General features: G+C 60.7%; 1 protein-coding gene and 1 non-coding gene across 2 annotated transcripts in view; one reads left to right on the top strand and one right to left on the bottom strand.

Moving 5' to 3' along the window:
* Nucleotides 1-1006: 1006 nt before the first annotated feature.
* Nucleotides 1007-25588, top strand: part of Tgm2 (transglutaminase 2) — a 30385-nt gene continuing 5803 nt past the window's right edge. The window contains exons 1-10 of the mRNA XM_047539434.1: nucleotides 1007-1169; nucleotides 4882-5061; nucleotides 9473-9715; nucleotides 13040-13158; nucleotides 15563-15691; nucleotides 16463-16640; nucleotides 19512-19647; nucleotides 20100-20203; nucleotides 21517-21759; nucleotides 23135-23416. Coding sequence (XP_047395390.1) covers nucleotides 1160-1169; nucleotides 4882-5061; nucleotides 9473-9715; nucleotides 13040-13158; nucleotides 15563-15691; nucleotides 16463-16640; nucleotides 19512-19647; nucleotides 20100-20203; nucleotides 21517-21759; nucleotides 23135-23416 — 1624 coding nt within the window. The 5' untranslated portion in view covers nucleotides 1007-1159. The remainder of the gene's footprint in view (nucleotides 1170-4881; nucleotides 5062-9472; nucleotides 9716-13039; nucleotides 13159-15562; nucleotides 15692-16462; nucleotides 16641-19511; nucleotides 19648-20099; nucleotides 20204-21516; nucleotides 21760-23134; nucleotides 23417-25588) is intronic.
* Trnaa-ugc (transfer RNA alanine (anticodon UGC)) lies at nucleotides 17115-17183 on the bottom strand. Its single transcript has one exon. It is a non-coding gene; the product is annotated as a tRNA-Ala (tRNA).

Consider the following 25588-nt stretch of genomic DNA (forward strand, 5'->3'; position numbering starts at 1 on the left):
AGTGGTTTCTGTGGCCTCTGGAACAGGGGCCATTACAGGGGCTGTTCTGCAGGTAAGCGAGGCCCGCCGCCCTGTTCTTGGGCTGCTCAGTAAGGCTCCAGGCAGAACACATGCACACAGCCGAGCTCTCTAGGCCACGTGCCACACGGGAATGGAAGATGGGACCAACTTGACAGCCCCAGCGCATCAGTAAGGTCTAACTTGCTCCAGAAAAAGGGCTGGGGGAGACTCGCAGGCCTCTGTCTCTCCAGGGTCCCTCATGGTGGGTGAGGAAGCACAGAAGGCTGGGGCCAGAGGGACAGGGTGGAAGCTGAGTCCCCAGGTGCTGGATGCATGGGGTTTGAGACTCCATCCCTGGAAGGTTGGCCGTGTTCCCGCCTGGCCCACAGTGGGCCCCGGAGGAAGGCCAGTGGGTAGGTGAATGGAGAGAGGAGAGGGAAAGTGGAGAAGGAACAAGTGGGTGGACTTCGGTGACGCTGGGTGAGCGCGGATGGGATGCAGGGCAGGTGAGACAGAGGATTAGGCGGCTTTGCTGCCGGGAGGGCGAGGGCGGGTGCGGCTGTGTCTGTACCTGAGGCGTGTCTGCCTGCAGCCGCCGCATGGGGCCACCTGCTCATTTGCCTGTCTGGGGCCGCCTGTGTCTCCTAGAGTGTACCTGCTCATGTACCTGGTTGTGTCTGTGGCCATGCGTGTGTCTGAGATTCCAGTCTGACGTCCTGACAAGGTCACCGTGTCTGTGCGTCCGAGTTTGTCTGTCGGGTCTGTTGGAATGTGTGTGGCCATGTGTGTGTGTGAGAGAGAAGTGGCCCCCGCTCTGCCCTGTCGCATCTGAGTGTGTGCGTGTGTGTGTCCAGGTGTCTTACCCAGGTCCCACTGTGCGTCCAGGTGGGCTGCGGCCCGCTCTCGCGCCTGTGGCCCGGTCCCCGCGCTGCGCCGCGCCGGCCGCCAGGGCGCGCCCTTGCCCACGCTCCCTCCGGGGCTGGGTCCCGGGGTGCGCGGGCCGCTCGCCGGCTGGGTGGCCCGACGGCCCCCGCCTCCCGCCGCGCCCCGCCCCGCCGCGGGCTATAAGTTAACGCGGCCCGCGTGCCCGCCGCAGTGGTCCGCACCGCAGGGTCCCGACGCCGAGTGACCTTGGACGAGCCGCCGCCGCGCCTTGACCATGGCCGAGGGTGAGTGTCCGCGTCCGCGCCGCCGCCGCTCCACGACCCGGACTTGCCTCTCGGGTCTCTGTGGTCCCGCGGGGTAGCGGGATCGGGACCCGCTGCTGCGCGGTCGCCAAGTCCCGGACTTGGAGAGCAACAGGTGGGCCGCGCTGGGTGCGGCGCCTGGCTCCCGGGTCTGGGTGCGGGCGCCCCCGTTGCCCCCTCCCCGGGCATAACCACCGGCTCTGCCGCCCCGGATCCGCCGAGGGATTCAGCGTGAAGCTGTGGCCGGCCGAGGCTCGCTCTCCACGCAGACGGCTGTCCCTTTCCCCGGGGCCGTCGTTAGGAGCTGGGTGCCTGCGGGTCCGGGTCGGAGGCTGTCCAGAGCTGCTGGCCTGGCTTCAGAATGCCTCGCTTCGCTTGCCTCTGCCAGCCAGGACGGGGTGTGCCTGGTCCCTGGTTGCGTCCCTGGTTTCGGGGGGGCAGGCCTGGCTGATTCCGGAGAGGAAGTTGGGCATGCGGTGGGGAGCAGGCCAAGGCCAGTCTTGCTCCCTCGGGTCCTTCCTGCCCTGGAGCGCTAACCCCGGACCTCAGGCTCAGTCTCAGTTTCCCCTCTGTAAAAGATGGACGATCGTGCCAGCCCTCAGCACACCTGTGAGGGCTGAGAGACGAGGAGAAGGGGCCCTTCATGTCCTACCTGCCCCCTGCACACAGTGGCAGTGCCAGTCTTAGGTCCCGGGCAGGGACTTCTACTCAGATGTCCCTGAGTTAACACTGCGGAACCCAGAATCCCAACTGGGGGCATAGAGAGGGAACTTGGAGAGGGACATGGGGCAGGTGGGGCAGGAAGGGGCCGGAGGAACTGTGGACCTGCTTGACCTACTGTGTGATCTTGATCACCCCTTCTTGGAGACTCAGCTCCCCCAACATGATGTGTCACCTAGGTGGACACTGGTCCCCAGTGCAACTTCTCAACACTGTCCCCAAAAGCCTGGCCCAGCAGGGCTAGGGGACCTGGAGATGCCGGTTATGATGAGCCCCTAGCCCCATTGCCACAGTAGCTCCCTCCTACAGGACTCCCACTGGTCCGGAACTTCATTCTGTCAAACCCGCAACTCTGGACCCTTGGGTGAGCTGGGATGATTTCGAGAAACTTTGCGTCAGCAATAGGCTGAGAAAGTGCCCCATCACCTCCGACAGGGGACTGGCCATCCTCAAGGTCTCTCGGGGGCTGAAGTCTTCAAAGACTGTATTTCCTGGCAGGCAGGAAGTTTCTCCTTGCAGAGGCAGCTGAGGTCTGTCCTTGTGATAATGACGGGGTCCTGCTGGGAGGAGTCTGAGGACTCTCTTCCCAGGGGAGAACCACCCAGGAACAGGGGAGGGATGGAGCAGCGAGCGGCTCTGAGCTGCAGCAAGGTGGCTCCCCAGACAGGCTCTGGATCCTGCAGCCCTGACTCAGACCCCGAGCAGCCTCCTGCTAAGCGACCTGGACCACATGCAGAGCGGGGATGGTGACGCACCTGTGGAAGTGGACCAGGGGTCTTGTGAGGTTCGGGTGGAGGTTTTCCACGGGGACCCTCTTGGCACTTGTTGGCCCTCACTTTGGAATATTCCAGGGCAGGAGGCAGGAGTCCTGGGACCAGTGTTTCACCGGAAGGACCAACTTGCTGAGGGACTTTGGACAAATCCCTCCCTCGGTTGGACCACATTCCCTCCAGTGGCCCCTCAACTCTGAGCGTCCTCTTTGCCCACTCCCCCACCCCAGGCTTCCCAATCCCCACCTGGAACTTGCCGATGTCTGTGGGTTTTGTGCTTCCGAGACCCCCACCCGCCCGTTACCTTGTGCCCGCCCTGGTCTCCAGCTCCTCTGAGACTACAAATAGAACTTTCACATGCCACTCTCCTGCCCCAAACATCCTCCCGGGCCTCATGGCTGCCCTTCGAGGTTGGGGGAAGGAGGCAGCAGAGGGACCAGTGCTCGTCCAGGGTCACAGCGCAGCTCAGAAGCACTAAAACCCAGGTCAACAGGACTCCAAGATTTCTGTTATTTTAAACTCTTCATTACAGAGACTGCTGAACGGACAGAGAGGAAATAGCGCAATAAATCCCTCCGTCTCCCGCAGCCCGACCATCCCCAACCCTGGCTCTTCCTACCTCTGACACCTTCTCGAGAGAAACTGGAGAGACCTTTCAATCATTGTGATGTGCAGATCTTATTCAGATCTTGATTTTAAATACTATTTTAAAAATTTAGATCATGGCATTTGCCTGTAAATAGTCGGAACTAAAGACTATCAAGCTAAGTGAACAATGCCAATCTGAAAAAATGCCAGGCATCGCATCATGTCATATCTAAATATTCCAGTACACATCTTTAAAGGATAAGGATTCTCCTTTGTAGGTACAAACAAATGACAAGATTCCTTAGTACAACACATCATTTTTCCATCAGTGTTTAAATTGTCTCATTTTCAAAAATTGTTTATTTGTCTTTTTAGTTATCCATGACAGTACAGTGCACTTTGACATATTCTACATCCATGGAGTGTAGCTTCCCATTCTTGGGGTTGAACACGCTGTGGAGTTACACTGGTCATGTGTTCATATGGGAACATAGGAACGTCCCTGTCTTTCCCACTCCCAGCCCCCTCCCTTCCCCTCATTCCCCTTTGTCTAATCCAGTGACTTTCTATTCTTCCTTGTCCCCACCCCATGTGTGTTAGCATCCGCATATCAGAGAGAACATTCTAACACACCTCAAATTACAGCATTAGAACCCCAAGTCTCCAGATAGTCTTCTGTCATTACAATAGTTGTATATCCAAATACTACTAATATTCCCCCCAAATAAGTTAAAAATATTATTAAACCTAACAAAGACTCACCAAAATATAATACAATTCTACACCCCAGCCCCCTGCTAATTATTAACCCCAATCCACTACCAATTGGTGAAGGTTTTGAAGAGAATCCTGGCCTTTGGTTTTTTGAGATTGGCTTAGTTCACTTAGCTTGATAACCAGTTCCAAGTAGTTACCAGCGAATGCCATAATCTAAATTTTTTAAGAAGTATTTAAAGTCAAGATCTGAATAAGATCCACGCATCACAATGATTGAAAAGTCTCTCCAGTTTCTCTCAAGAGGATCTCCGTTCAATCTTTCTTTTTTCTTGCAATTTGTTTGTTAATGAAACCAGATCCCTTGCCTACAGTCTCCCAAAGAATGAATCCTGCTGGCTGTGTCCCGTTCTATGTTTAGCCTGATCCTTAGGCCTGAGTGTTTCCTGTAAATTGAAGTTAGACCTGCGGCCAATCCTGTGCTAATAACCTGTGTGCCAAATACTGTTCCACCAAAGGAGCCCTCCAGAGCTGCGGGCGCTCGCGCTTGTGCCCTGGGGAGCGGGCTTCACACGCGCCAATCCTGTCTGTACCCCACCTGGGACATGAGGAAACCGAGGCCCCAGAAAAACCGACCTGCGGAGGGTCACCCAGCGGGGGGGGTGGCAGAGCCTTCTCCTGGCACACCACAGTGGGCAGCCTAGGCCTTAGCAGAATTAGGAGGGTCACCCTGACCGGCCCCTGAGGGACTGCAGGTGGGGTGGGGGTGGTGCTCCTGCCAGGGACAGGGCTGTGCTTCGTGGGGAGCGGAGGGAGGGTCGCCATTGCTGAGCAAGGGAGCATAGGTGTCCCTGGGTCACGCATCGTGGTCCATGCCTCTCCTGTTTCCTCCGTTTCTGCAGATTTGGTCCTGGAGAGATGTGACCTGGAGCTGGAGGCCAATGGCCGCGACCACCACACGGCTGACCTGTGCCAGGAGAGGCTGGTGGTGCGGCGGGGCCAGGCCTTCTGGCTGACGCTGCACTTCGAGGGCCGCGGCTACGAGGCCGGAGTGGACAGCCTCACCTTCAGCGCGGTGACGGGTGAGCTCCTGCAGCCTCTGCTTCCTCCTCCGCTTCCCGCCCTGTCCGGTCCTGGGGCCTGCTGTCCCCTGTCCTCTGACAGACACGTGACTCCTCACCCCACGAGATTCCCGCCTCTCACTAACCCCATTGTACAGATGAGGAAACCGAGGCCCAGAAAGTGGAGAGGGAAATGTCACTCCAGGCCACCCAGCTCATAAACAAGTCTGTTTGCGAATCCCCGTATCCCTGGGTTCCTAAAGGCCTGTTATCCCGGCACTGAGGTCACAAAGTCCGTCTAGACCTTCCCTGTTCTTTCCCACACCAAAACAACTTTCCAATCTCTTATCAACACTTGCTTCCTGGAATCTGTACAACCCTGCCCACCCCATCCCCAGGCCTCTGCGATCAGGCCCAAATCAGATTTGAGTAGTGGAGAGGGTCCAGCTGGCTCAAACTCTCTGAGTGAACTGGCTGCTTACCTGCTGTGTGACATTGGGCAAGTCACTTAGCCTCTCTGAGCCTGAGTTTCATCATCTGAATAGCACCCACATTGGAGAGTTGAGTGAGAAAGCCTGGCTTGGCAGGAGTGTCCTGTAGACATGGATGGCTATTGCTTGTCTCGCTCCAAGAGCTCCAGGGGTGGGTGAAGGGACACTGAGCCCCAGCCAGCCTGTCCCCAGATGCCTAGGACCCAATCTTCTTTTGTTAACTGTTAACTGTTCCTCGGAAAGTGGCCTTGAATGCCCAATCAGTTGGTTAGGCTTCTGAGGAAACCACACCCTTGGGGTTAGCAAAGGGCCACCTTGTTGGGACTCTGGCCCTCAGGTGTGAGACGCCAGGTCTCTCTGAGGTCTTTGAGCGCAGAGGGAGCAGCAGGCAGGAGCTGCGCCCGCCTGGCTGGGGCCCCGCTTACCTGGGAGGCCGTTTGATAAGGCTTATCACGGAGACTGCAGGCTGGCCAGGACGTCCCTCCATCCCTTTCCTCCTGCGCCTCCCCTCTCGGCACCCCAGGGGCCCTTCCTAACACGGCCAAGGGGCCTGGCCAGTCTCAGCTCTTCCAGCCTCAGTTTCCCCTTCTGTAAAGTGGAAGGTTGGGGTCCCTGGCAGTTAAAGGCTGGATGTGGTCCCCTGAGGAGGTCATGCTCAGGATGGTCACAAAGCCCAGTGGCTATGAAGCCCCCGGCAGGCACCCCCGGTCCTCTCAGCCTGGAAGCAGAAAGTGTCCCCGTTTTGCAGATGGGGAAACTGAGGTCTGGAGGACCAAACCACTCGCCCAGGTAGATCACACAGTGAGTCCGGGACACAGCAGGCTTCCAACCCTGACCTGTTGTGAGCTGGGTTTTTTTTTTATCACTGACCCATGGCAGGCATGTCACCTACCCACACGGTGACCTGCTGTGAGCTGGGTTTCTTTTTGTCACTGACCCATGGCAGGCATGTCACCTACCCACACGGTGACCTGCTGTGAGCTGGGTTTCTTTTTGTCACTGACCCATGGCAGGCATGTCACCTACCCACACGGTGACCTGCTGTGAGTTGGGTATTTTTTGTCACTGACCCATGGCAGGCATGTCACCTACCCACACGGTGCAGCCAGGCCTCAGCGTGTCCTCCTGTGAGGGGTTTGGCGGGTGACCACCAGCTGGGTGGCCCGTGATCGCCCACCTTCTTCTTCCTTCTCGACGTGCCCCCATTCTTCTTTTGCCTCCTCTTTGTGGGGGCAGCTTAGCGGAAGGTAATTAGGGCCCAAGCTCAGTGCTGGGAGGGGCGGCCGACCTTCCCACCCAGCAGCTAATCTCTGTTTTCCAGTCTCCATCGACTTATCTCCACCCATAGCCAACATGCCCCGGTCACTTCCACAGCCCCTCTGCACTGCCTCGGCTTCCCTGTCCAGGGTCCAAGTGACCAAGACCCTCCCAGGGGCTGGGGAAGCCTGAGGGACAATACCAGGAAGCTGGCCCCCACTCCAGGCCTGGCTTGGGTCAGCGCCCAGCCTGGGCCCTGGCCGGGGACGCTGTCCCGTGCTGGAACATTTCAGTTTGTGCTCAGCCTGTCCCACCACCTCAGGGAAACCGAGGCCCAGAGAGGCCGAGCGTCCCAGGCCGCTGGGCGAAGGCCCCCGCCCCGGCAGTTGCTGTGAATTTTCCCCAGAAGGTGGGAGACCTGACAGGCCCGTTTGGGGTGTGGACACAGACGAACACCCCGCTTTCCTCCAGGGAGGGGGCGGGGGAGTGGGGGGAGGAGGGCCCTTCTGGGGCCAGCAGGAGCCTCTGCTCTGGAAGCTCGCCAGTGCTCCCGCCTGCCACCACGGCCAGGGAGGGTGGCCAGGAGCCTGTGGGCCCCTAGGGTCATTCAGGCCTGGAGTGGTCAACGCGGTGACCCTGGCCCCACCCAGAGCACCACAGAGAAGTGCGGCCAAGGAATTTGTAAAGCCAGCTTACGTGAGCGGCGGCACCAGGGGCGTGTGTGTGTGTGTGTGTGTGTGTGTGTGTGTGCGCGCCCGCGGCTGTCCCCAGATAGAGAGAAAAGTGTGCTTCCCATCCCGAGGGCGGTCTGTCAACAGACACAGTGGCTGTGGCCCGTTTCCACGGTGACCAGATAATTGATCAGGCAAACATGGACTTTGCTGGGAATGAAAGGGCCGGGATTCATGCTTGTGTTGGGGCCGCAGGCATCCACCCTGAGGGGACTGTGACGGCCGGTCCCCAGCCCAACCCCTCTCGGCCTCAGCTTCCTCATCTGCAGTGATCTGGCTGGACGGTGCCTTTTGATGGGGCTGAGGATGTTCGCTGAGCGGCTCCTCCGGTTCTCGGTGCTTTCTGTGGACTCTCACTGAGCCCTCTGAACGGCTTGAGGGGCTGTGGTGACGATGACACAGTAATAACCCGTGTTTACTGAGCACTTACTGTGTGCCAGGCTTTACAACCTCACCACAAAGCTTCTGCAACCTTATGGGGCGGTCCTGCGATTGGCTCCACTGACAGATGAGAAAACTGTAGCACAGAGAAGCTCAAAAACTGGTCCAAGGTAGCATGCAGGCTTCAGAGCTGAAGTCGGACCTTGACAGGCCTGTGGCTTCGTCTGTTTTCTTTATTTTCTTTCTTTCTTTTTCTTTTTTGCGGTGCTGGGGATTGAACCCAGGGCCTTGTGCTTGCAAGGCACGCACTCTACCAACTGAGCTATAACCCCAGCCCTGTTTTCTTTATTGATGAAAAAAATGGGCCTGGCCCCGGGGGAGGGGCGGGTGACTAGACCGAGGCTGTCTGGCTCCCCCCAGTAGCTCTGTCAGTCAGGAAGCGTCTCGAGGCGTCCAGTCGCCTCCAGGCCTGTGACCCGCCTGTTACTTCATGGTTATATTGGGCCTGGGTGCGGGTGGGGTGGACCAGCAGGGAGGAGGGGGCGGCGCTGGGAGGGAGCCCCTTGGTGAGCAGGTCCCAACACGGTCAGCGGCGGGTGGGCAGAGCTGCAGGCGGGAGCTGAGAAATAAAAATAAACCCTCCTGGGCAGCTGCCCAGCCGGGCAGAGAACATTCTCTGTTTCTGCTCTCTGCCGCCCATGTCCAGAAAGTGACCAGCCGCTCCCGGCCCTCCCGGTGACTCAGCCCTGTCTTGGGGGCGGGCCGCCCCTCACCTAAGCAAGCAGCCCCGTTCGTGACTGACTCTCGACATCCCTGCGCCCTTGAGACCCCATTCAGAAGCATCCCCTTCTGGAAGGAGAAGCGGCGAGGGGGACCCCCGAGGGTTGGGGACCCCGGTTCAGATGCTAACTTGCCACCGCCTCCTGGGATCTCTGCAGGAGCTCTCCTTCTCTCTGGGCCTCAGTTTTCCCACCTGTACAAGGGGTCCCAGAGGAAGCAGGAAGTGTCAGCATCAGCATAAAGCGGGGTAGAGATGGGGTGGTGGGTGACGAGCAGCATTTCAGAGCAGCCCGTGGGGGTCCAGGGTGCCCTGGGAGACGGATGCCCTCAGGTAACCTCTGGGCAGATCTCAGAGGACCAGGTGCCACCAGCTCGGAGCACGTGTGGCATGTAAAGGGTTTGGGCAGGCATGGAGGACGGTGGGGCACATCCTGCCTGATTCCTGCCCATGTTACAGATGGGTAAACTGAGCCCGGGCAGGGCATGATCACGCCCCAAGTCACCACAGGGCAGAGAAGAGCAGGGTCACTGAGACTCCGCCCCAGGCCGTGCCATCCTTTCCCCCAGGGGGACTCTCTCTGGTCGTGGACCTACTCTGTGCCTGTGGCTTTCTATGTGTCCCGACCTAGCCCCCCTGCGAGGTTGGGGTTCTGATCCCCCCGAGACCCGGGAGGATGAACCTCTTGCCCACAGGCCTCTCAACTGAGCCTCGGACCTGGCTGGGTCCGCGGATGTGCGCCCGGCAGGCCGCCCCGGTGCCCCTGCTCACCAGGGCCATGTTCTCCCTCACAGGCCCCGACCCCAGCGAGGAGGCGGGGACCAAGGCCCGCTTCCAGCTGTCGGACGCCCTGGAGGAGGGGGCCTGGATGGCCTGTGTGGCGGACCAGCGGGACAGCACCCTCTCTCTGCACCTCAGCACCCCGGCCCACGCGCCCGTCGGCCTGTACCGCCTCAGTCTGGAGGCCTCCACCGGCTACCAGGGCTCCAGCTTCGTGCTGGGCCACTTCACCCTGCTTTTCAACGCCTGGTGCCCAGGTGAGCCACGCTCCATCCACAGGTGGGTGGGACCCAGGGAGGCCACTGGATGGCAGGAACAGGGCAGGAGAGCATCGGGAGGCTGGGAGGCCCACCGCGCCAGCTCTGAGCTGCAGCCTCAGTACACGATTGCTCTATAGTTGAGGGACAGGCTCTTGGAAGCAAAATGACCTGCCCCAGGCCACCCAGCCACCAAGGGATTTCACCCTGTCCTAGGTCCATAGGTTCCCATCGCACTGTGAACCAGGTGTCTCAGTGTTTTCTGCTGCTATCACAGAATCCCCCAGGCAGGGTGGTTTATAAACCTTAGGAGTCAAGTTGGCTGGTGGTTCTGGAGCCTGGAAGTCCAGGATCAAGGGGTTCTTACATGGTAACGTGGCAGAAGGCATCGCGTGATGAGAGGGACAGACAGCAGGAGGGGCCAGACTCCCTTTTTAAACAATTCCACGATTACGATGAGGAGCCCACTCCGTGATAACAAGGTGGCCCCGCCCCCACAGCGTCGCCCTGGGCGTTGAGCGTCCAGCGCGTGAACCTTGGGGAACACTCAAACCCCAGCCCCAGAGCACGGCGGGGTCTTTTAGAAGCCCCAGGTCGGGAACGGGCTGCCCAGCCGATGCCCAGTGCCGGGCACCACGTGTCCTTGTCCTGTTCCACCAGGACCAGCTTTAAACCCCCCAGGCTGGCTTGGGAGGCAGAGTTGCGGGCGAGGGGCGGCGAGGAGAGTGAGCGCAGCCGCCTACCTAGCTGCCCCTTCCTGGCTCTCAGCTGCTCCTCCCAAGGAGCCCCAGGGGGCGGGTGGCGTCCTCCTTCCTCAGAGAGGAAGCTGAGGCTCAGAGAGGTCAAGTGGCTGTTAGCAGCTCCTTCAGGAAGTAAGGGGACGATGATGGACAGAGCGGGTCGAGGGCTGCGCGAGGGTCAGGGTCCAGGCTCACTGGAGCGGGCCCAGCCAGGCCTCCCGGGTGGCCGTGTCCCCACCTGACCAGCCAGGGCTCTGACCTCTGTCCTTCCCGCTCTGACACAGCAAGCCAGGGAGGAGTCCTGGAGGGACAGCCAGGAACCAAGTGTCGGCGGCCGGCCTGGCAGCCTCCCTGCCACTGGGTCACCGCGCTGGGTCGTCTCCTGTGTTTGGGGCATTTTACCATCAGGAGCCTTTTCATCTTCTCCTCTGCGTGTTTCGGCTCCTATTTCTGCGTTAACAGTGAGACTCCAGCGTCCTTTTATAAACACTCAGGCACAACAGGGAACCGCGGTGGCTCCGAGGACGCACGTGCCCCGTCAGGAGGGCCGGCTCCTGGCTCGTCTGTGTGTCCTGCCGTGTCCCCTGGATCTCTGTCCCTCAGACGTGACGGGGTCCCAAGGTGCTCAGCCTGCGGCTTGGTTCCCCCCGTGCATCTCGGGGATCCCTCCACGCTGGCCTCCTGATAGCCTGTACCTCGCCCAGGTCCAGCACCCCCCCGCTGAGGTCATCCCCGGTGGTCACAAGGGTGTCACAGTGTTCCTTTCCTTGGGCACATGGAACGATTTCCTGGGACAGCAGTGGCCTTGCTGGGCCCCGCTGCGGCGTGGTTTGTCTTGGTCGATCCGCAGAGGGTGCCCAGCCGGCGTCCCCCCCAGCCCACCTGAGGGCCTTAGGGTTCGGGGGAGGGAGGAGAGCACAGCTCTGGGGAGGCCCCTCCCTCCTGCCCAGCAGCGCAGTGGCTGAACGACCCACACCCCAGGCAGGAGGAGTCTGAGGAGGCCGGAGCTGGGCTGGGCTGGGGTGGGTGCCCGGGAGGCAACGGCTCTGGTGGGGGAAAGGGCCGGATCTGCCTGCAGAGCGGGACCCCGAGTTCCAGGGTGAACAGGAGCCAAGGCCGGTCTCAGGCAAGGCTTCCCGTCCCCCGTCTTCACCGGACTGGACGTGAGCGGGGACATGAACCTGAGCAGGGGACACACGGTCCGGCTCCCATCCCTCACATGCCGACACGTCCCTTCTCTGTCCCACACCACCCAGCCACCCCGCTGGCTCGGCTCAGTCTCCAGAGCCACAGAGCAGCGTGGAGGAGACGGGCCGCCTCACGGTTGCCCCCTCGCTGCGTGGGGACTCCCGGGCCTGGCCGCCACCTGGCCGCCACGCTCCGGGCGGCTCCGGGACCCGGCACTTCCCCGGTCACTTCCCCGGTCTGCTTCTCCCACAGGCGCAGGGGCCCCCGCCCGGGTCCACCAGACTTCAGAGGTTCACAAAGACGTTTCAGTTTCTCTCGAAGCCAGAAGAAAAAAAAGGACGCTGAAGTTAAGCGATAGGTTTTAATGTGTGACGTTAAGGTCACCAGTGCGGTCACAAAATTAGTTTTTTTTTTAAATGGAGGAAGGAATCCGTGCAGGATAGACGCCCAGGGCCCACCAAAGTCATTGTGTGGCTCTGGGCGGCCCCTTCCCCGCCTCCGTTTCTCCATCTGGGCAGTGGGCGTCTTAAAGGCAGCCAGGCCCGGGGCTCCTGCCATCTGGCCGGCACGTCCTCCCTCCTTCCTCCCCCTCACCAGCCTCAGGGACTCGGCCCTGCATTTTCCAGTGGCCAAAGCCTTGCTCTCTCTGGTCCTCTGCTTAGAATGCCACTGGCCAGGGTCCAGGCACAAAAGCTGGCCCCTCCTGAAGGCAGTGTTCCCATGCCCCCTCCAGGGAGCCCTCCCAGTGCCCAGGCTGGACCGGAGCCCACTCCCAGGGCCGGGATTACCCTTCCTTGGCCTTCCCCTCTCCGCTGAGCTCGCTGCACCTGGAACCATGCTCCTTCTTGGGACCAGCTCAGGGCTTCCGTTTCCAAAGCACCTTTCAGACCTGCAACCACACTTGACTCCCAGGCTGACGGCGAGGTGTTGAGGAGGACAGAGAAGGCACAGGGACTGTCCCAGGGCCACGTGGCCAGAGAGGACCGCATCAAGGATTTCCTGGCTCCTGGTCCAGTGCTCCTTGGTCTCTTAGCATCATTTTCCCTAGCTATGAAACGTTCTTGAGCCTCGGTTTTACCATCTTTAAAATGGGACTTGTGAGGGTCCCTTCCACCTCAGGTTGTTAGGGAGAGTGACAGAATTAATCCACGCCGTAGAGTCATCACGGGCCCTGACGCGGGGCGCTGGGTAAATGGCAGCCTTTGTTGGTACCTACTGATAACACTCTATCTCCTCGACGTGGGTTGTTGATGAGTGGTTGGGTTTTCTAATTCGAAGGTAGAAGGACGGCTGAGATGCTGGCTTGGCCTGGGAGTTGGCACCCTGGCTGCCAGGTTTGCAGGGACCCTGGGCCTTGCCAGACCCCGAGCTGAGGTCCCTCTCTTCCCGCTCGTAGCGGATGCCGTTTACCTGGACTCCGAGGAGGAGCGGCGGGAGTACGTGCTGACCCAGCAGGGCCTCATCTACCAGGGCTCGGCCAAGTTCATCAAGAGCATCCCCTGGAACTTCGGGCAGGTAGGGCCTCACCCCGCAACCGCCTCCGGCCCCCTTGCCTCTGAGGCAGCGGAGGTGCAAAGCGCGCGTGGGTTGCAGAGTCGCCACCACGGCCTGTCAAGGGTGCAAGGGTCCTGAACGGCCGGAGGCCCAGAGAGGACCAAAGCGGGCCTGAAGTCACACAGCAAAGGGGTGGCCCTGGGAGAAGAACGAGGAGAGCCTGGGGGGGAGAGCCTGGGGGGAGGGGGCCGTAAAGTTGGTTGGCATCCCGGAGTGGAGGACGCTGGCCGTGCCTGGGGCCTGAGCGGGACAAGGCTTTGAGCCCTTCTCCCCACCAGCGCCAGCGGGTCTCATGCTTGAGGACACAGGGTGCCTGGGGACCCTGCGGAAGCAGAGTGGGAGCCCCGCCCCCCGACTCAGCAGGCCGGTGGGGGCCAAGAATTCAGAAGCCCATGCTGCTATCCAGCGGCCACGCTGGGAGGACTGCGCCGACCGCGCGTGTCCGGTCGCTGCTGCTCAGTAGCAAGCCTGAAACAGAGAGGCTGTCCAGCTGGGCGGGGCGTCCCTCACGGGCAGGGCTGGGCTCGGGTACATGGCTTCTCTGCGCCCTGTCGTTCCCCAGCCTGGGCTGCTTCTCCAAACCAGGGCTCTGTCCCCGGCTGTCTGTGAAAACTTGAGACCCTGCAGAGAAAATTCATAAAGCCAGAACCAGGACGCCCCTAACGCTCAGCCTCCTGGTGTGGGTGTTGGTCTCCCAGGGAGGGGTTCACTGCTTCTCCCAGCAGCCTCTGCACCAAGCCTCGTGTCCGACCTGCGGAGTCCTGCCCTGGGGTCATGGGAAGTCCTCCTGTGGTCTCTGACTTGAGACGGCCATTTCCTCTTCTGAATATTAGGGATCACCGTTGCAAAAATATCTGCCCAGCAGCCAGGTAGCCCGCTGTGGCCGTGAAGAGACCGTGGTGGACCGAGGTGCACAAAATACGCCAGGAAATGAGTGGGCTCCTGTTTCCCAGGGCTTTTGATTCTCTCCTGAGAAACAGAACAAATCAAGTCCTTCCTTTTAATTTCCTGAGGTCCTGTTCCGTGTCAGGGCTTGTGCTGGGCTGTGAGAAATGGTCCCCTGCGCCTTCAGGAAGGGTCACGGGCCAGGACACACAGGACACAAGGCCCTGGAGGAGGGGGAGGGGCGGCTGGTGGGGCGCAGGAGGGGCTCCTTGAAGGAGGGAAGAAGAGTTAGGGGTCGGCCACGTGGGAAGTGGAGGCCAGGGAGCCGCGCGGCTCAGAGGAGGGAAAGCTCACTGGGGGCCCCGAGTTCCTGAGGTTCAGTCCAGAGATGGCTGAGGCCCTGGCTCCGGGCCCGGAGTGAGGCAGCTGGTCAACGGGAAGGGCCAGTGGAGGAAAGCGCTCAGCTCCTGGTGGGGTCAGGGAGCAGAGAGGGAGGGACAGAGTGGGCAGGGGCCGCAGGGCAGGTGCAGCCTCCCAGGGCATGCCCAGTGGCCTCCTCCAGCCACACCCCACCTGCCTGCAGTGACCACCCCGTCCTTCAAACGAGGACAGACCGAGTAGGTTCCAGCGCTCATAGTCTGATCCCTCTGCCTCTGAACGTGCCTGCATTCCCACAGGAGCTTATGGGGGCACCTCGTCCAGGCCACAATGGGGTCGTTCTGCAGTGTGGAAGGTGACCTGTGACAAGGCCCGATGCAGAGCGGGAACACAATAAGGGGAGCAGGGAGCAGGCAGGAGGGACCCTGATGTGTCAGATGGGTGGTTCATGGAAGGTGACAAGGGGGGTCCTGCTTCCGATAAAGGTAACAGTTGAATTGCAAGAAGGAGAAAGTGTGAGTCATACAAAGAGTGGCAGGAAGAGCATTCCAGGCAAATGAAAAAGCAAGTGCAAAGGCCCTGAGGCAGCGAGTGTGGGTGGAGCGAGCGTGGGTGGGAGTGGCCAGACCTGAGATCAGACCGTAGGTGGGTGCAGGGATTGCGGGGAGAAGTCTGGATCTCACCTGGGTGCGGCTGAAACATAACCTACCTCAGTTCCAGTCAGCAGTGTATGGGCCTGCTGGGGGAGGAGGAGACCCACTGGGTCTGCTGCGTGAGTCAGGCCCTCAGGGAAATGGAGATTCAGGAGAGCAGAGGGAAAGGAGGCAGGCAGGGCGAGGGGACTCCGAGGCCGAGGACTCTACTCCAGATCTCCGTCTCCCCAGCTGGGTCCCGGCTGCAGGTGCCCCACTCTTCACACCCTTGAATCTGGCTGGTGACCCCAGGCCCGTCCCTCCTGGGTCAGGAGCAGCTGGCATCCCAGGCTGGAGCCTCATCTGCTGTGAGAGAAGGGGTCTGGGGCTGTGGCTGAGACCTCAAGGCGGGCTTCCTGGAGGGGGTGGCTTCTGGGCTCCTCATCCTTCTCTTGTTTCCTCTGACACAGTTTGAAGATGGGATCCTGGACATCTGCCTGATGCTGTTGGATATCAACCCCAAGTTCCTGAATGACGCCGGCCGTGACTGCTCGCGCCGGAAGAGCCCCGTCTATGTGGGCCGGGTGGTGAGCCGCATGGTGAGTGGCAGGTTCCTCCCTCCCGGTCATGTCACAGGCCAGGCTGTGTGCCAGGGGCCCAGGATGTGGGGACATCGCCGCAAGGAAGACAAGGTCTAGACCAATGGGGGCGATACCACCAGATACCCCAGAGCAACTCATTCATTCAGCAAATATTTATCCAGGGCCACCTATGTCCTGGGCCCTGGGGATACAGCAGCTGGGTATGAAACAGGTATGGTGCCTCGCTTCATAGAGCTTACGTTCCAGTGGGCAGACCGAAACCACAATGTCGCGTGACTGAGCGCACACGCATAAATTACCATGACACCCGAAGGGCCTGGAGTGTGTGACCACGGGGCCCAGCCGCGGAGAGGGTGATGTCATAGCTAGGAGAAGGGGCTACAGCTTGTGCAAAGGCCCTGAGGAGAGAAGGACCTGAACAGAACAGAGACCAGTGTGACCGGCACAGAGTGAGCAAAGGGAAGCTGGGAGCTGCCGAGGTGGGTGGGCCGTGGCAGGAGGCTGCATTCTATGCGCAGGTAATGGGGTTTGAGGGGGGAAGGCGAAGTCTTGGTGGGGTCCAGAGTAGGTGTTTGTGAAGCTCAGTTCACCCTCACGTGTCGGAGCAAACCCTGGCTCCCAGCACCAAGTCACTCCCCAGGACGCCACTGAGGCCGCCCGCCCGCCTCCTCCCTTCCCTCTTCAATGTCCCGCCCTCCTGGGGGCCCAGGCCCCAGCCGTCTCCCACAGGCCACCAGGCTCTGTCCCCATGATGCCCCCATGTTGCAGGTCAACTGCAATGATGACCAGGGCGTGCTTCTGGGACGCTGGGATAACAACTACGGGGACGGCGTCAGCCCCATGTTCTGGATCGGCAGCGTGGACATCCTGCGGCGCTGGAGGAGCCACGGCTGCCAGCACGTCAAGTACGGCCAGTGCTGGGTCTTCGCTGCCGTGGCCTGCACAGGTGAGCCGCGAGGGCCCGGAGCGCGGCAGGGAGCCCGGGTGGGATCGGAGGCAGAGCCACCCGGAGCTGGTGGCCGCCCCTCTGGTCCCCTTCCCAGAATACCTCTGGTGGCTTCCAGGCTCAAGGGGTGTTACCCGGGGGTCAGCGCGGGCTCAGGGTTGAGAACGTGGGCCTGGCTCCCGGCGCACCCAAGTTGAAAATCTGCAGGCAAATGACTGCTTGCCGAGCCTCGGGGTCCCCGTGTGTGGAATGGGGACAACGCCACCACCTAGTTGGGGTGGAGGTGATGCAAAGCTCTTAGCACTGAACCTGGCCCAGCGCAGCTCTCAGCAAACGCGGGCTACTGGTAACTCGATGAGGAAAGGAAGGTCAATGTCAAGAAAGAGAAAGAGGTTCTCAGATACAGACGGGAAGGTCAAGCAGTTGGAAACCAAAAATGTCAAATGGATTTTCTTTTTTTTTTTTTTTTTTTTGCGGTACTGGGGATTGAACCCAGGGCCTCTTGCTTGCAAGGCAAGCACTCTACCGACTGAGCTATCTCCCCAGCCCTGTCAAATGGATTTTAAAAGTTTTCAAAGATTTAAGCCCAGAAAATGTTGATGGTTGTTCTAAGGCTGTGATGATGCTTCAGAGAAGAGGCTCAATAGCATCACATGCGGGTTAAGAACACAGCCTACTTCACACCAGCTGTGTGTCCTTGGGGAAATCACTTAACTCCTCTGAGCCTCAGTTTCATCATACATAAAATGGGCATAAAAATAGAACCTTTATCCTGGGATACCCGCCAGGGTTAAACGAGTTAGTCTGTGTGAGGTGCTCCAAGGATTTCAGGCACATAACAGCAAATACTTACACAGAGCTGCTGCTCATTACTATTCATCTCACTGGGCTCAGGGACTCAAACAGGCTGATATGTAGTGCCCAGATTTTTTGTCTCAAAAACCAGTGCTCTTGCCCAGGTGAGGGTCTCCAGTATGTCCTCCACACCAGCAGGCCGGGCGGGGTGGCCTGGCCTGGCCCGTCCACTCCTGACCTCCCTGCCTCCTGGCCTCCCCGACCCCTCAGCCTTTTCCCTCATGACCTCTGAATTCCCCTTTCTCATGGAAACCCCCGCACCCCAGACCCTGCCTTCTGAGAGACGGGACCACATCTCCCCAGAGCACCCCCTGGATTTCCCTGGAGAAACCCCACAGTGGTGGCCTGTGTCCCCAGGCTCGCCTGCACAGGCCATTGTCACCTAAAGGTCTGGCAGCAGGTGTCCCCCCAGCTGTCCTCTCTGCGAGGCTCCGTCGAGCCCACGGGCTCTGGAGCTGGGCCGAGCTGGCCTTCAGCACCGGGTGGACTTGGGCAAGAGAACTGGTGTCCCCAAACCTCGGTTTTGTCACCTGGAGAATGGAGACAGGGCGCTGGGTCTAGGCCCTTGGGAGCTCCTGGCTGGGAAGATGTCACTTAGCGCAGCCGCTGGCTCAGGTGAGGCCTGCGTCTAGGTTTGCAGGGACGCTGGGTCCTGCGTTCTCCGGTGGCTGCCTGGGCCTTTTCCCCAGGCCCGGGAGCAGGAGGACACCGACCAGACTGGCATTCGCCTCGAGAGGCTTGTGACACACTTCACTGTCCCCAAGTGCCTCCTCGGTCCTGCCCTGGGCACTGGGCAGACAAGGCTGCCCACGCCGTGGCCTTTCTCTGAGTCACCATGACATCCGGACAAGCTGCTATTCTGAGCTCTTCTTACCCAGGGGAAACGGAGGTTCAGAGAGGGGAAGTGGCTTTCCCAAGGTCACACAGCTGATGATGGCGGAGTCAGACTCTGTGACAGTGAGGCCTCAGGGGCGGGATCCCGGAGGCAGGAGTGATCCCTGGCGGCAGGGGCAGGCCTCCCCAGCCTCTGCCCAGATCCGTTGCGAGGTGACAGGGCAGCAGCAGGCCTGGCCTCCGTCCAGAGCACAGGGCGCGGGAACCAGGCAAGAGGTCCAGCGCTACAGCTGCTCCCTCCTCTCGGAGCGCCCAGGTGCCCCTGGGCCGGAATCCAGGGCCATCCGGGAAGCACTCGGCCTGGCCACTGGGCACAGGGCAAAGGTCACTCCCCTGCCCCCCCCACGTTCAACCTCAACCAAAACTAAAAGTAACGCCCAGTCTGCAGGCGGCCCTGCTTCGCTCTGCTTCCTTTCACCTTTCACCTTTCTGTCCTTCCCTTCGGTCACTCCTACAGTCTTGCTTAAATGAAACAGGGCGCGAGGGCACCTGTGACCTCACCCGTGGCCGTGCCCAGCGCCACCCTCTGGGCAGGACCCGCATGGGGCCTTCCTCCCCTGCTGGGCCTGGCAGTCCAGCTGGCCCGTCGATGCCACTTAATACGCGACCCTTCAGCTCGTCCCGGTGGACAGGGCTTTGGCCTGGACGCAGGCCCTCCTGCAAGCCGAGGACCCTGACCTGCTCTGTGACGCTGCTTTACGGGGTCGCTTGCCGCCACAGTCTGTGTTTGGGCGATGGGGATGGACCCCAGCCGTGCCGTGAGTGCAGATCCAGAGGCGGCACCCCAGGCCCGGCAGGCTGGCCCTCCAGGGGGACAGCATGTGCCGGTGCCCCGAGCCAGCGGGGGCTGGAGGTCGGTGTGGCTGGACCAAGGTGTGCAGGGCCCAGGGCCAGTGGCGGAAGTCTGGCCTTGACCTTCAGGGCCCTGGGGAGCCACTGAGGACCCGTCAGGGGAGGGTGGATGCCGAGAGGTCACAGGGACATGGGGTGGCCAGTGAGCTGAGCACGTCGTCCAGGCGAAGGGCTGGGGTGCACCGCGCCCTGGCGTGGGGAGGGGCCTGGAGGCCTGGGGCAGGGCCAGCCCCCGCCCGGCCGGCCTGCCGAGTGCCCCTGCGTCCCCAGTGCTGCGCTGCCTCGGCGTCCCCACCCGGGTGGTCACCAACTACAACTCGGCCCACGACCAGAACAGCAACCTGCTCATCGAGTACTTCCGCAACGAGCTCGGGGAGCTGGAGAGCCACAGGAGCGAGATGATCTGGTCAGCGGCTGGGCGAGGCCTGGGCGGGCGGCCACAGCCCCGGAAGGGGTGTCAGGGAGGAGGGTGCGGGAAGGTGGCCGGAGTCGGAGAGGGGGCCCAGGCCCGTGTCCACGGGCGGTGGGTCGTTGCTCGCGAGGTCAGGGTGCCGGGGCCGTGACCGCTGTGGACAGGAGTCAGAAGGCGGGAAGGCGAGAGCGTGGGTGCCTGGGGCAGGGGGTGTCTGCGCGGCGGTGACGAGGCCTGAACCTGGGCGGAGCCTTTGGGCAGGAAAAGAAGGGAAAGAGGCAAGAAATGAGGAGGCCCAGGGACAGCAGCGTGCCCCAGCTCAGACCCCAGGAGCGGGCGCAGGCGGGTCCAGGGACTTGCTGGGTTCAGTGGGACGGGCGCGCGCGCCTCTGGCCATGCAGGGAGGCGGAGCTGAGGTCGTCCACTCCCACCTCCATCCCCACCAGGAACTTCCACTGCTGGGTGGAGTCGTGGATGACCAGGCCGGACCTGGAGGCCGGCTACGAGGGCTGGCAGGCGCTGGACCCCACGCCCCAGGAGAAGAGCGAAGGTGGGTGGGCGCGGCCTCCCCCTGGCGGGGCGGGGCTTGGGAGCGGGGCCTCGGGTGGGGGGCGCGGAGCTGGGGTTCCCACCAAGACCACCAACCGGGCCCCGCGAGGGTGGGGCTCACTGACCTTCTCCCCGTAGACTTCTTTTGTGACTTGAAAAGTAAGGTGCACAGCATTGTGGGAAACAGAAATATGACGAAGCACAGAGAGAAGGCCAGAGAATGTCTTCATACCCTCCCCAAATAGGCACCCACGTCCTTCGCGTGTGGCTCCCGGCAGTTTCAAATCAGATACCTGCATGTGTGTGCACACACGTGTGTGCACCGTGCAGAGTGTGCTGACGAGAGACTTGGCAAAGCATTATGGACCCTCTCTCAATATTTTATAATGCATATGGTTACAAAGAAAACCTAAGTTATTAAAATTTCTGAAAAAACAAAGTTATGGTATAATAATATCCGCTTTTTTAGTATCAGAAGACCTAGTGGTAGGGCAGTCAGTTCCGTCACACAGCAGCTGAGATGAGACACGCACCCCCTGCTGTGATCTGGGACCACCCACGGTGATTTGGGAAGGTCTGTGGTTCTTAGGGGTGACGAGTCACCGAGTTTCGTCACCTGCTTGCCGTGGAAGGGTGTGCTGCCAAAGGGGGTTGGGTTAAAGAGGACCTTTTCCCCACATCCAAGTTCCCGGCCCCCTGAACTGTGCTGCAAGCACTTGGGGCTCCGTGGACCTGGCTCAGGGACTCCAGCAACAGCCAGGCCCGTCCAGCTGTCACGGTTTCTGTGACATTTCTCCCTCTGTGATTTGGATTTTAATTTAGCGTTACTGTTTCGTCACGTGGATGTGCTGAAACATGTCCGCCCAGACATGTTTTAACATGTTGTTGGAGCCCACATCTAGGTTGTGGCTGGTGTGCGGGTTATTAACCGCTCTGGCACAAACGCGGGCACCGTCCAGGCGGCCAACCCTGCCGGGCGGGTGGGCAACTCCACCTTCGGTTCTGAGCGGCAGAGGCAGGTTGACGGCCGCGTCCCTGACTTCCGCCCCGGCTGCGTCCGGCGTGCGCTCAGGATGCCTTGGGATGTGTTTCCATCTCCTCCATCAGACACCTGCCCAGCAATTAGCGTGCGCCCAGGGCCGTCCATCTGCCACTCACGAGTGCAAATATTAACACTGAAACTGCAGCTTGGAGACGCGATGACTGGCACAGCCACACAGCTAACCAGAGCCGAACGGGGCTGGGGACCCTGCATGTTGGGCTCTCCAGTTCTTGTTCTGAGCCCTCCTCTCCCTCCCTCCTGCCCCCAAACAGGGACGTACTGCTGCGGCCCCGTCCCGGTGCGTGCCATCAAGGAGGGTGACCTGAGCACCAAGTATGACGCCCCTTTCGTCTTCGCCGAGGTCAACGCCGACGTGGTGGACTGGATCCGGCAGGAAGACGGGTCCTTGCACAAGTCCGTCAACCATTCCTTGGTGGTGGGGCTGAAGATCAGCACGAAGAGCGTGGGCCGCGACGAGCGGGAGGACATCACCCACACCTACAAATACCCAGAGGGTAGGCGCCTTGGCCGCAGCCTGCAAAGAAGCGTCTGTTTACCAGCCCGGCAGCCTCAGGCCCGTTGTGCTGTCCGTAGCACCTACGCCCGGCAGCCACTGTGGCCACATTCCCTTGAGAACCTTCTTAGAAACAAGTAGGAAAGGAGAATTCCTTTAGGAAAACAGCTCTGTAACCCTGTATTCCACAGAAGGGCTCCCTCTGTTTTCTTGGCCTTGCTTTTTTGAACAGTCCAGCTCTTATTTTTGTGGTTTTATTTTTTGGACCTTGCACGTGCCAGGCAAGTGCTCTACACCGGGTGCTCTCAGCCCTGGCCTGGAAGGGGCTGCTGTGGCAGAGGCCAGGCACGCATCTCCACGGGGAAGCAGAGGACGCACCTCACCGAGTTGCTTAGTGTCAACGTGATCACATCAGGAGCAGGGTCCCCAGCCACAGCGGGACACTTCCATGCTTCTTTTGCTGCAGTGCATTTGTATTAGAGGGGCTTGAAGGTCCCGAGCAGCCACAGAGGATCGCCTCCTGGAACAGTGACAGACAGCCGGGAGAGAGGGCGGGGAGGAGGACGGGGCAGGTTCAGGAGAAGTGGGCCGAGAGGAGCCCCAAGACAAGGTGGGTTCTGTCCAGCACGGGACGAGGGATCTCCTGCTGCTCGAGTGAAGTCGGTAGGGAATAAAGCACTTGTTGAAACTGCTCTGGGCGCCTCCACCTGCCCCCTCGATGTGACGGAGCTGTTTCTAAGTGTCGACTGTGCCCGTCTCAGCAGGGCTCACCGAGGTGACCAAGCAGTCCCTGCCCTGGTCTGAGCCCACTGACTTTCCGGGGCTGACCGAGGGGGGTGTGAGATGGCCGTGCTCTAGCCGGAGAGGGTAAGACCAGAAAAAGGTGCTTTCCCTGGCCTTTGAAAAGCCCAGAGCCGATGGTTTGATAGAAAAACAGATATGCACCCAGCGAGACAGGGGGAGGGAAATAAAGCCACCTGGGAGAGGTAAGTGGGACCTAAAGAAAGAAGCAGCTGTTTCCCTGGAGCTCGAGGTAGAGAAGAGGAGGGAAAGGACTGCAGGGGAGAAGTAATCCTTACGCAGGCAATTGGAGGAGAGAAAACGTGCATTCTGTTGGTGCCGGAGATGGGCCAAGTCGTTACAGGTCCTGGGTATGAAATAATATAAATCTGAAACCCAGATTCGGCCTCGGTCAGATCCAGGGGATAAGCACATCAACAGCCTGAGGAAGGAGTGGCCAGAGAAACTTCCTGAGGAGGGGTCGTGGGGCGTTGGGTTTTAAGGGATGTATAGGAGTTCACTATGGAACGCAGGACACTTTTCTCCTGGCAAAGAAATTCCAGCTGGGACTGGGGCTCTCTTCTCTATCCCTGCAGGCTCCCCAGAGGAGAGGGAAGCCTTCACGAAGGCCAACCACCTGAACAAACTAGCTGAGAAGGAGGAGGCGAAGGAGACCGAGGTGGCCATGCGGATCCGCGTGGGCCAGAGCATGAACATGGGCAGCGACTTTGACGTCTTCGCCCACATCACCAACAACACCCCCGAGAACCGCGAGTGCCGCCTCCTGCTCTGCGCCCGCACGGTCAGCTACAACGGGGTCCTGGGGCCTGAGTGTGGCTCCAAGAACCTGCCCGATCTGACCCTGGAGCCCTTCTCAGGTGAGGATCTGTGTCGAGTGACCTCTGGCAGCCGGTGTGCCCCGTAGGACCCTGTGTGCTTAGCATATGTCACTGACCTCACAGACACAAAGCTCCCACTCTGGTTGGACCCTGTCCTGAGCACTTTATAAATGTCCACCCGTCCAGTCTTATGACAAAAGGGACGCAGGTTTGATCATTGCCACCTGTTTTCCAGATGAGGAAACGGAGGCACAGAGAGGTTGAGTGACTTTCCCAAGTCACACAGTGAGGAAGGTTTGAACCCGTCTTCTCAGCAACTGTGTTATTCTCTTTTTGTTTCCTGTCGTCTTCCTGGGACCCTCTGTTCCCCTCTTCTAGCTACTTTCTTGCCTCTGCCTCCAGTGGCAGGAGCCTCCAGCTGCCCTACCAAAGGTCTCCGTTGCCCTGGGTGCTGTTGGCCTCAGAGAGAGGAGGCTGCAGCGGGCACTGCCCATAGAACTCTCAGCAAGGGTGGAGATCTGCCTCCGGGCTGTCTAGGAGGTGGCCGTCAGCTCCATGTGGTCACTGGGCGCTTGAAATGCAGCAGCTGCAGAAGGGAACTTGCGATGTTACTGGTGAGGTAGCGCCTGTGCCCAGAAGCAGCACGTCTGGCCCAGCGGCCCCGTCCTGGCCTCCAGCCGCTCAGCGCCCCTGCCTGTCAGGCAGAGCCCGCCCTGGACAGGCCTGCCTCGGCCCCGGCAGAGCCCGCGTCGTGGCTCAGGCTTGGGGCCAGACTTCTGCACAGTGGTCCCCTTGGGCCTCTGGGCTCCCAGTGTCCTGTGCCGGGGCCCAGAGGCCCATGTGAGGCAGCGGCAGAGGGGCAGGCTGGCGGGCTCTGCCCTCCTCTGGAGGCCAGGGCCATTTTCTCCCGGGAGAGCCGGGCAGATAGCAAGGAGGACAGAGGGTCTTGGAGCTGGGAGGCCGGGAGCTGGGTGTGAGGCCTGGTCATCCCCAGGGGCAGTGTGACCACGAGGACCCTTGTCCCTGACGCTGGGTGAAGGCCTCCTCTCCAAACCTCAGGGTCTCATGCAGCCCAAGGGACTCATACCCTGACTGTCGGCAGTGGACTCTCTGCCCTGGCGCCTGCGTGACAGTCCAACAGGGTGGCCAGAGGGAGAGCCAGGCAGGACGCTCCGCCTTTATGGCCTCTGTCTGCTGCCCTCCCTGTCCCCTCCCCTGGACCCCTTCCCTCTGCCCACCCTTGACCCCAGGGCCGAGTGCAGGGCTCAGCCTGCCAGTCCCGCCAAGCTCTGCGTACTGGGAGTCGCCGGGTGGCTCTTCTCCCCGGGCCCATCGGCTCAGCGGACACCGCCCCTCAGGGCCCTTCGCAGGGACCCAGCCCTTCAGGGCAGAGCCGTGGGCCACCCCTGTGCTGCCGAAAGACACATTCCAAAGGCAGCGGCCGGGGAGGGGCAGGTGCACTTGGAGCTCAGGTCACACCCGCCTGTTAAATGGGGCAGTTGCGAGGACTGGGGAGTGGGAAGAGATGTGCTCCGGAAACATCTAGAAAGCGCACCCCGTGTTGGCATGTGTGGTCCCTCACTCCCCACTGGGAGGAAGTGGGAAGGAGCCAGGGAGACTGAGAAGCCCCAGGACCTGTGCTGTTGGGCCACTCGGTGGTGTGGGACACGGTCACCTCCGCCTCTGCCACCAGGAATCGGGCAGGCTCCATTCCTGCAGGCGCGAGGGGTGCTCGGGACCCAGGTTCTGTCCCTGCCGTCTGCCGCTGGCCGCGACCCTGGGCATTTCTCTTCTGCACTCAGGGGGGCTGGCCCACCTCTTGGGTCCTCCAGCCTCTTCTTCCTGAGGGTGCGCCCAGCAGGGCCAGCCCAGCTCAGAGCCTTCTGAGGGGAGGAAGTGCCTCTCCGGAATGTGTGGCAGGAGGTGAAGTGCAGGCCAGGTCACAGATGCCAAAGCGCGTTCCTCCCAGGCCTGGCTGAGTCACCCTCTGCGCTCTGCCTCCTAGATAGCATCGAGCGCAGCGCGCGCGGTATTGTTCCAAGGGCTCTTCATCCTGACCACGTGCTCAGGATAGCGGGCAGCCCTCCTGCTGGAGGCCGGGGCCGGCACGCCTGCCGGGACAGGGGAGAGGGCAGAGGCCCCGTGTTGTTCTCTGGCTGGAAGGTGGAGCCCGTCCAAGATGCCCCCTTGGGGCCTCCAAGGTCAGGTTAG

This window comes from Sciurus carolinensis, chromosome 2, assembly GCF_902686445.1.
Source record: "Sciurus carolinensis chromosome 2, mSciCar1.2, whole genome shotgun sequence".
Classification (NCBI taxonomy): Eukaryota; Metazoa; Chordata; class Mammalia; order Rodentia; family Sciuridae; genus Sciurus; species Sciurus carolinensis.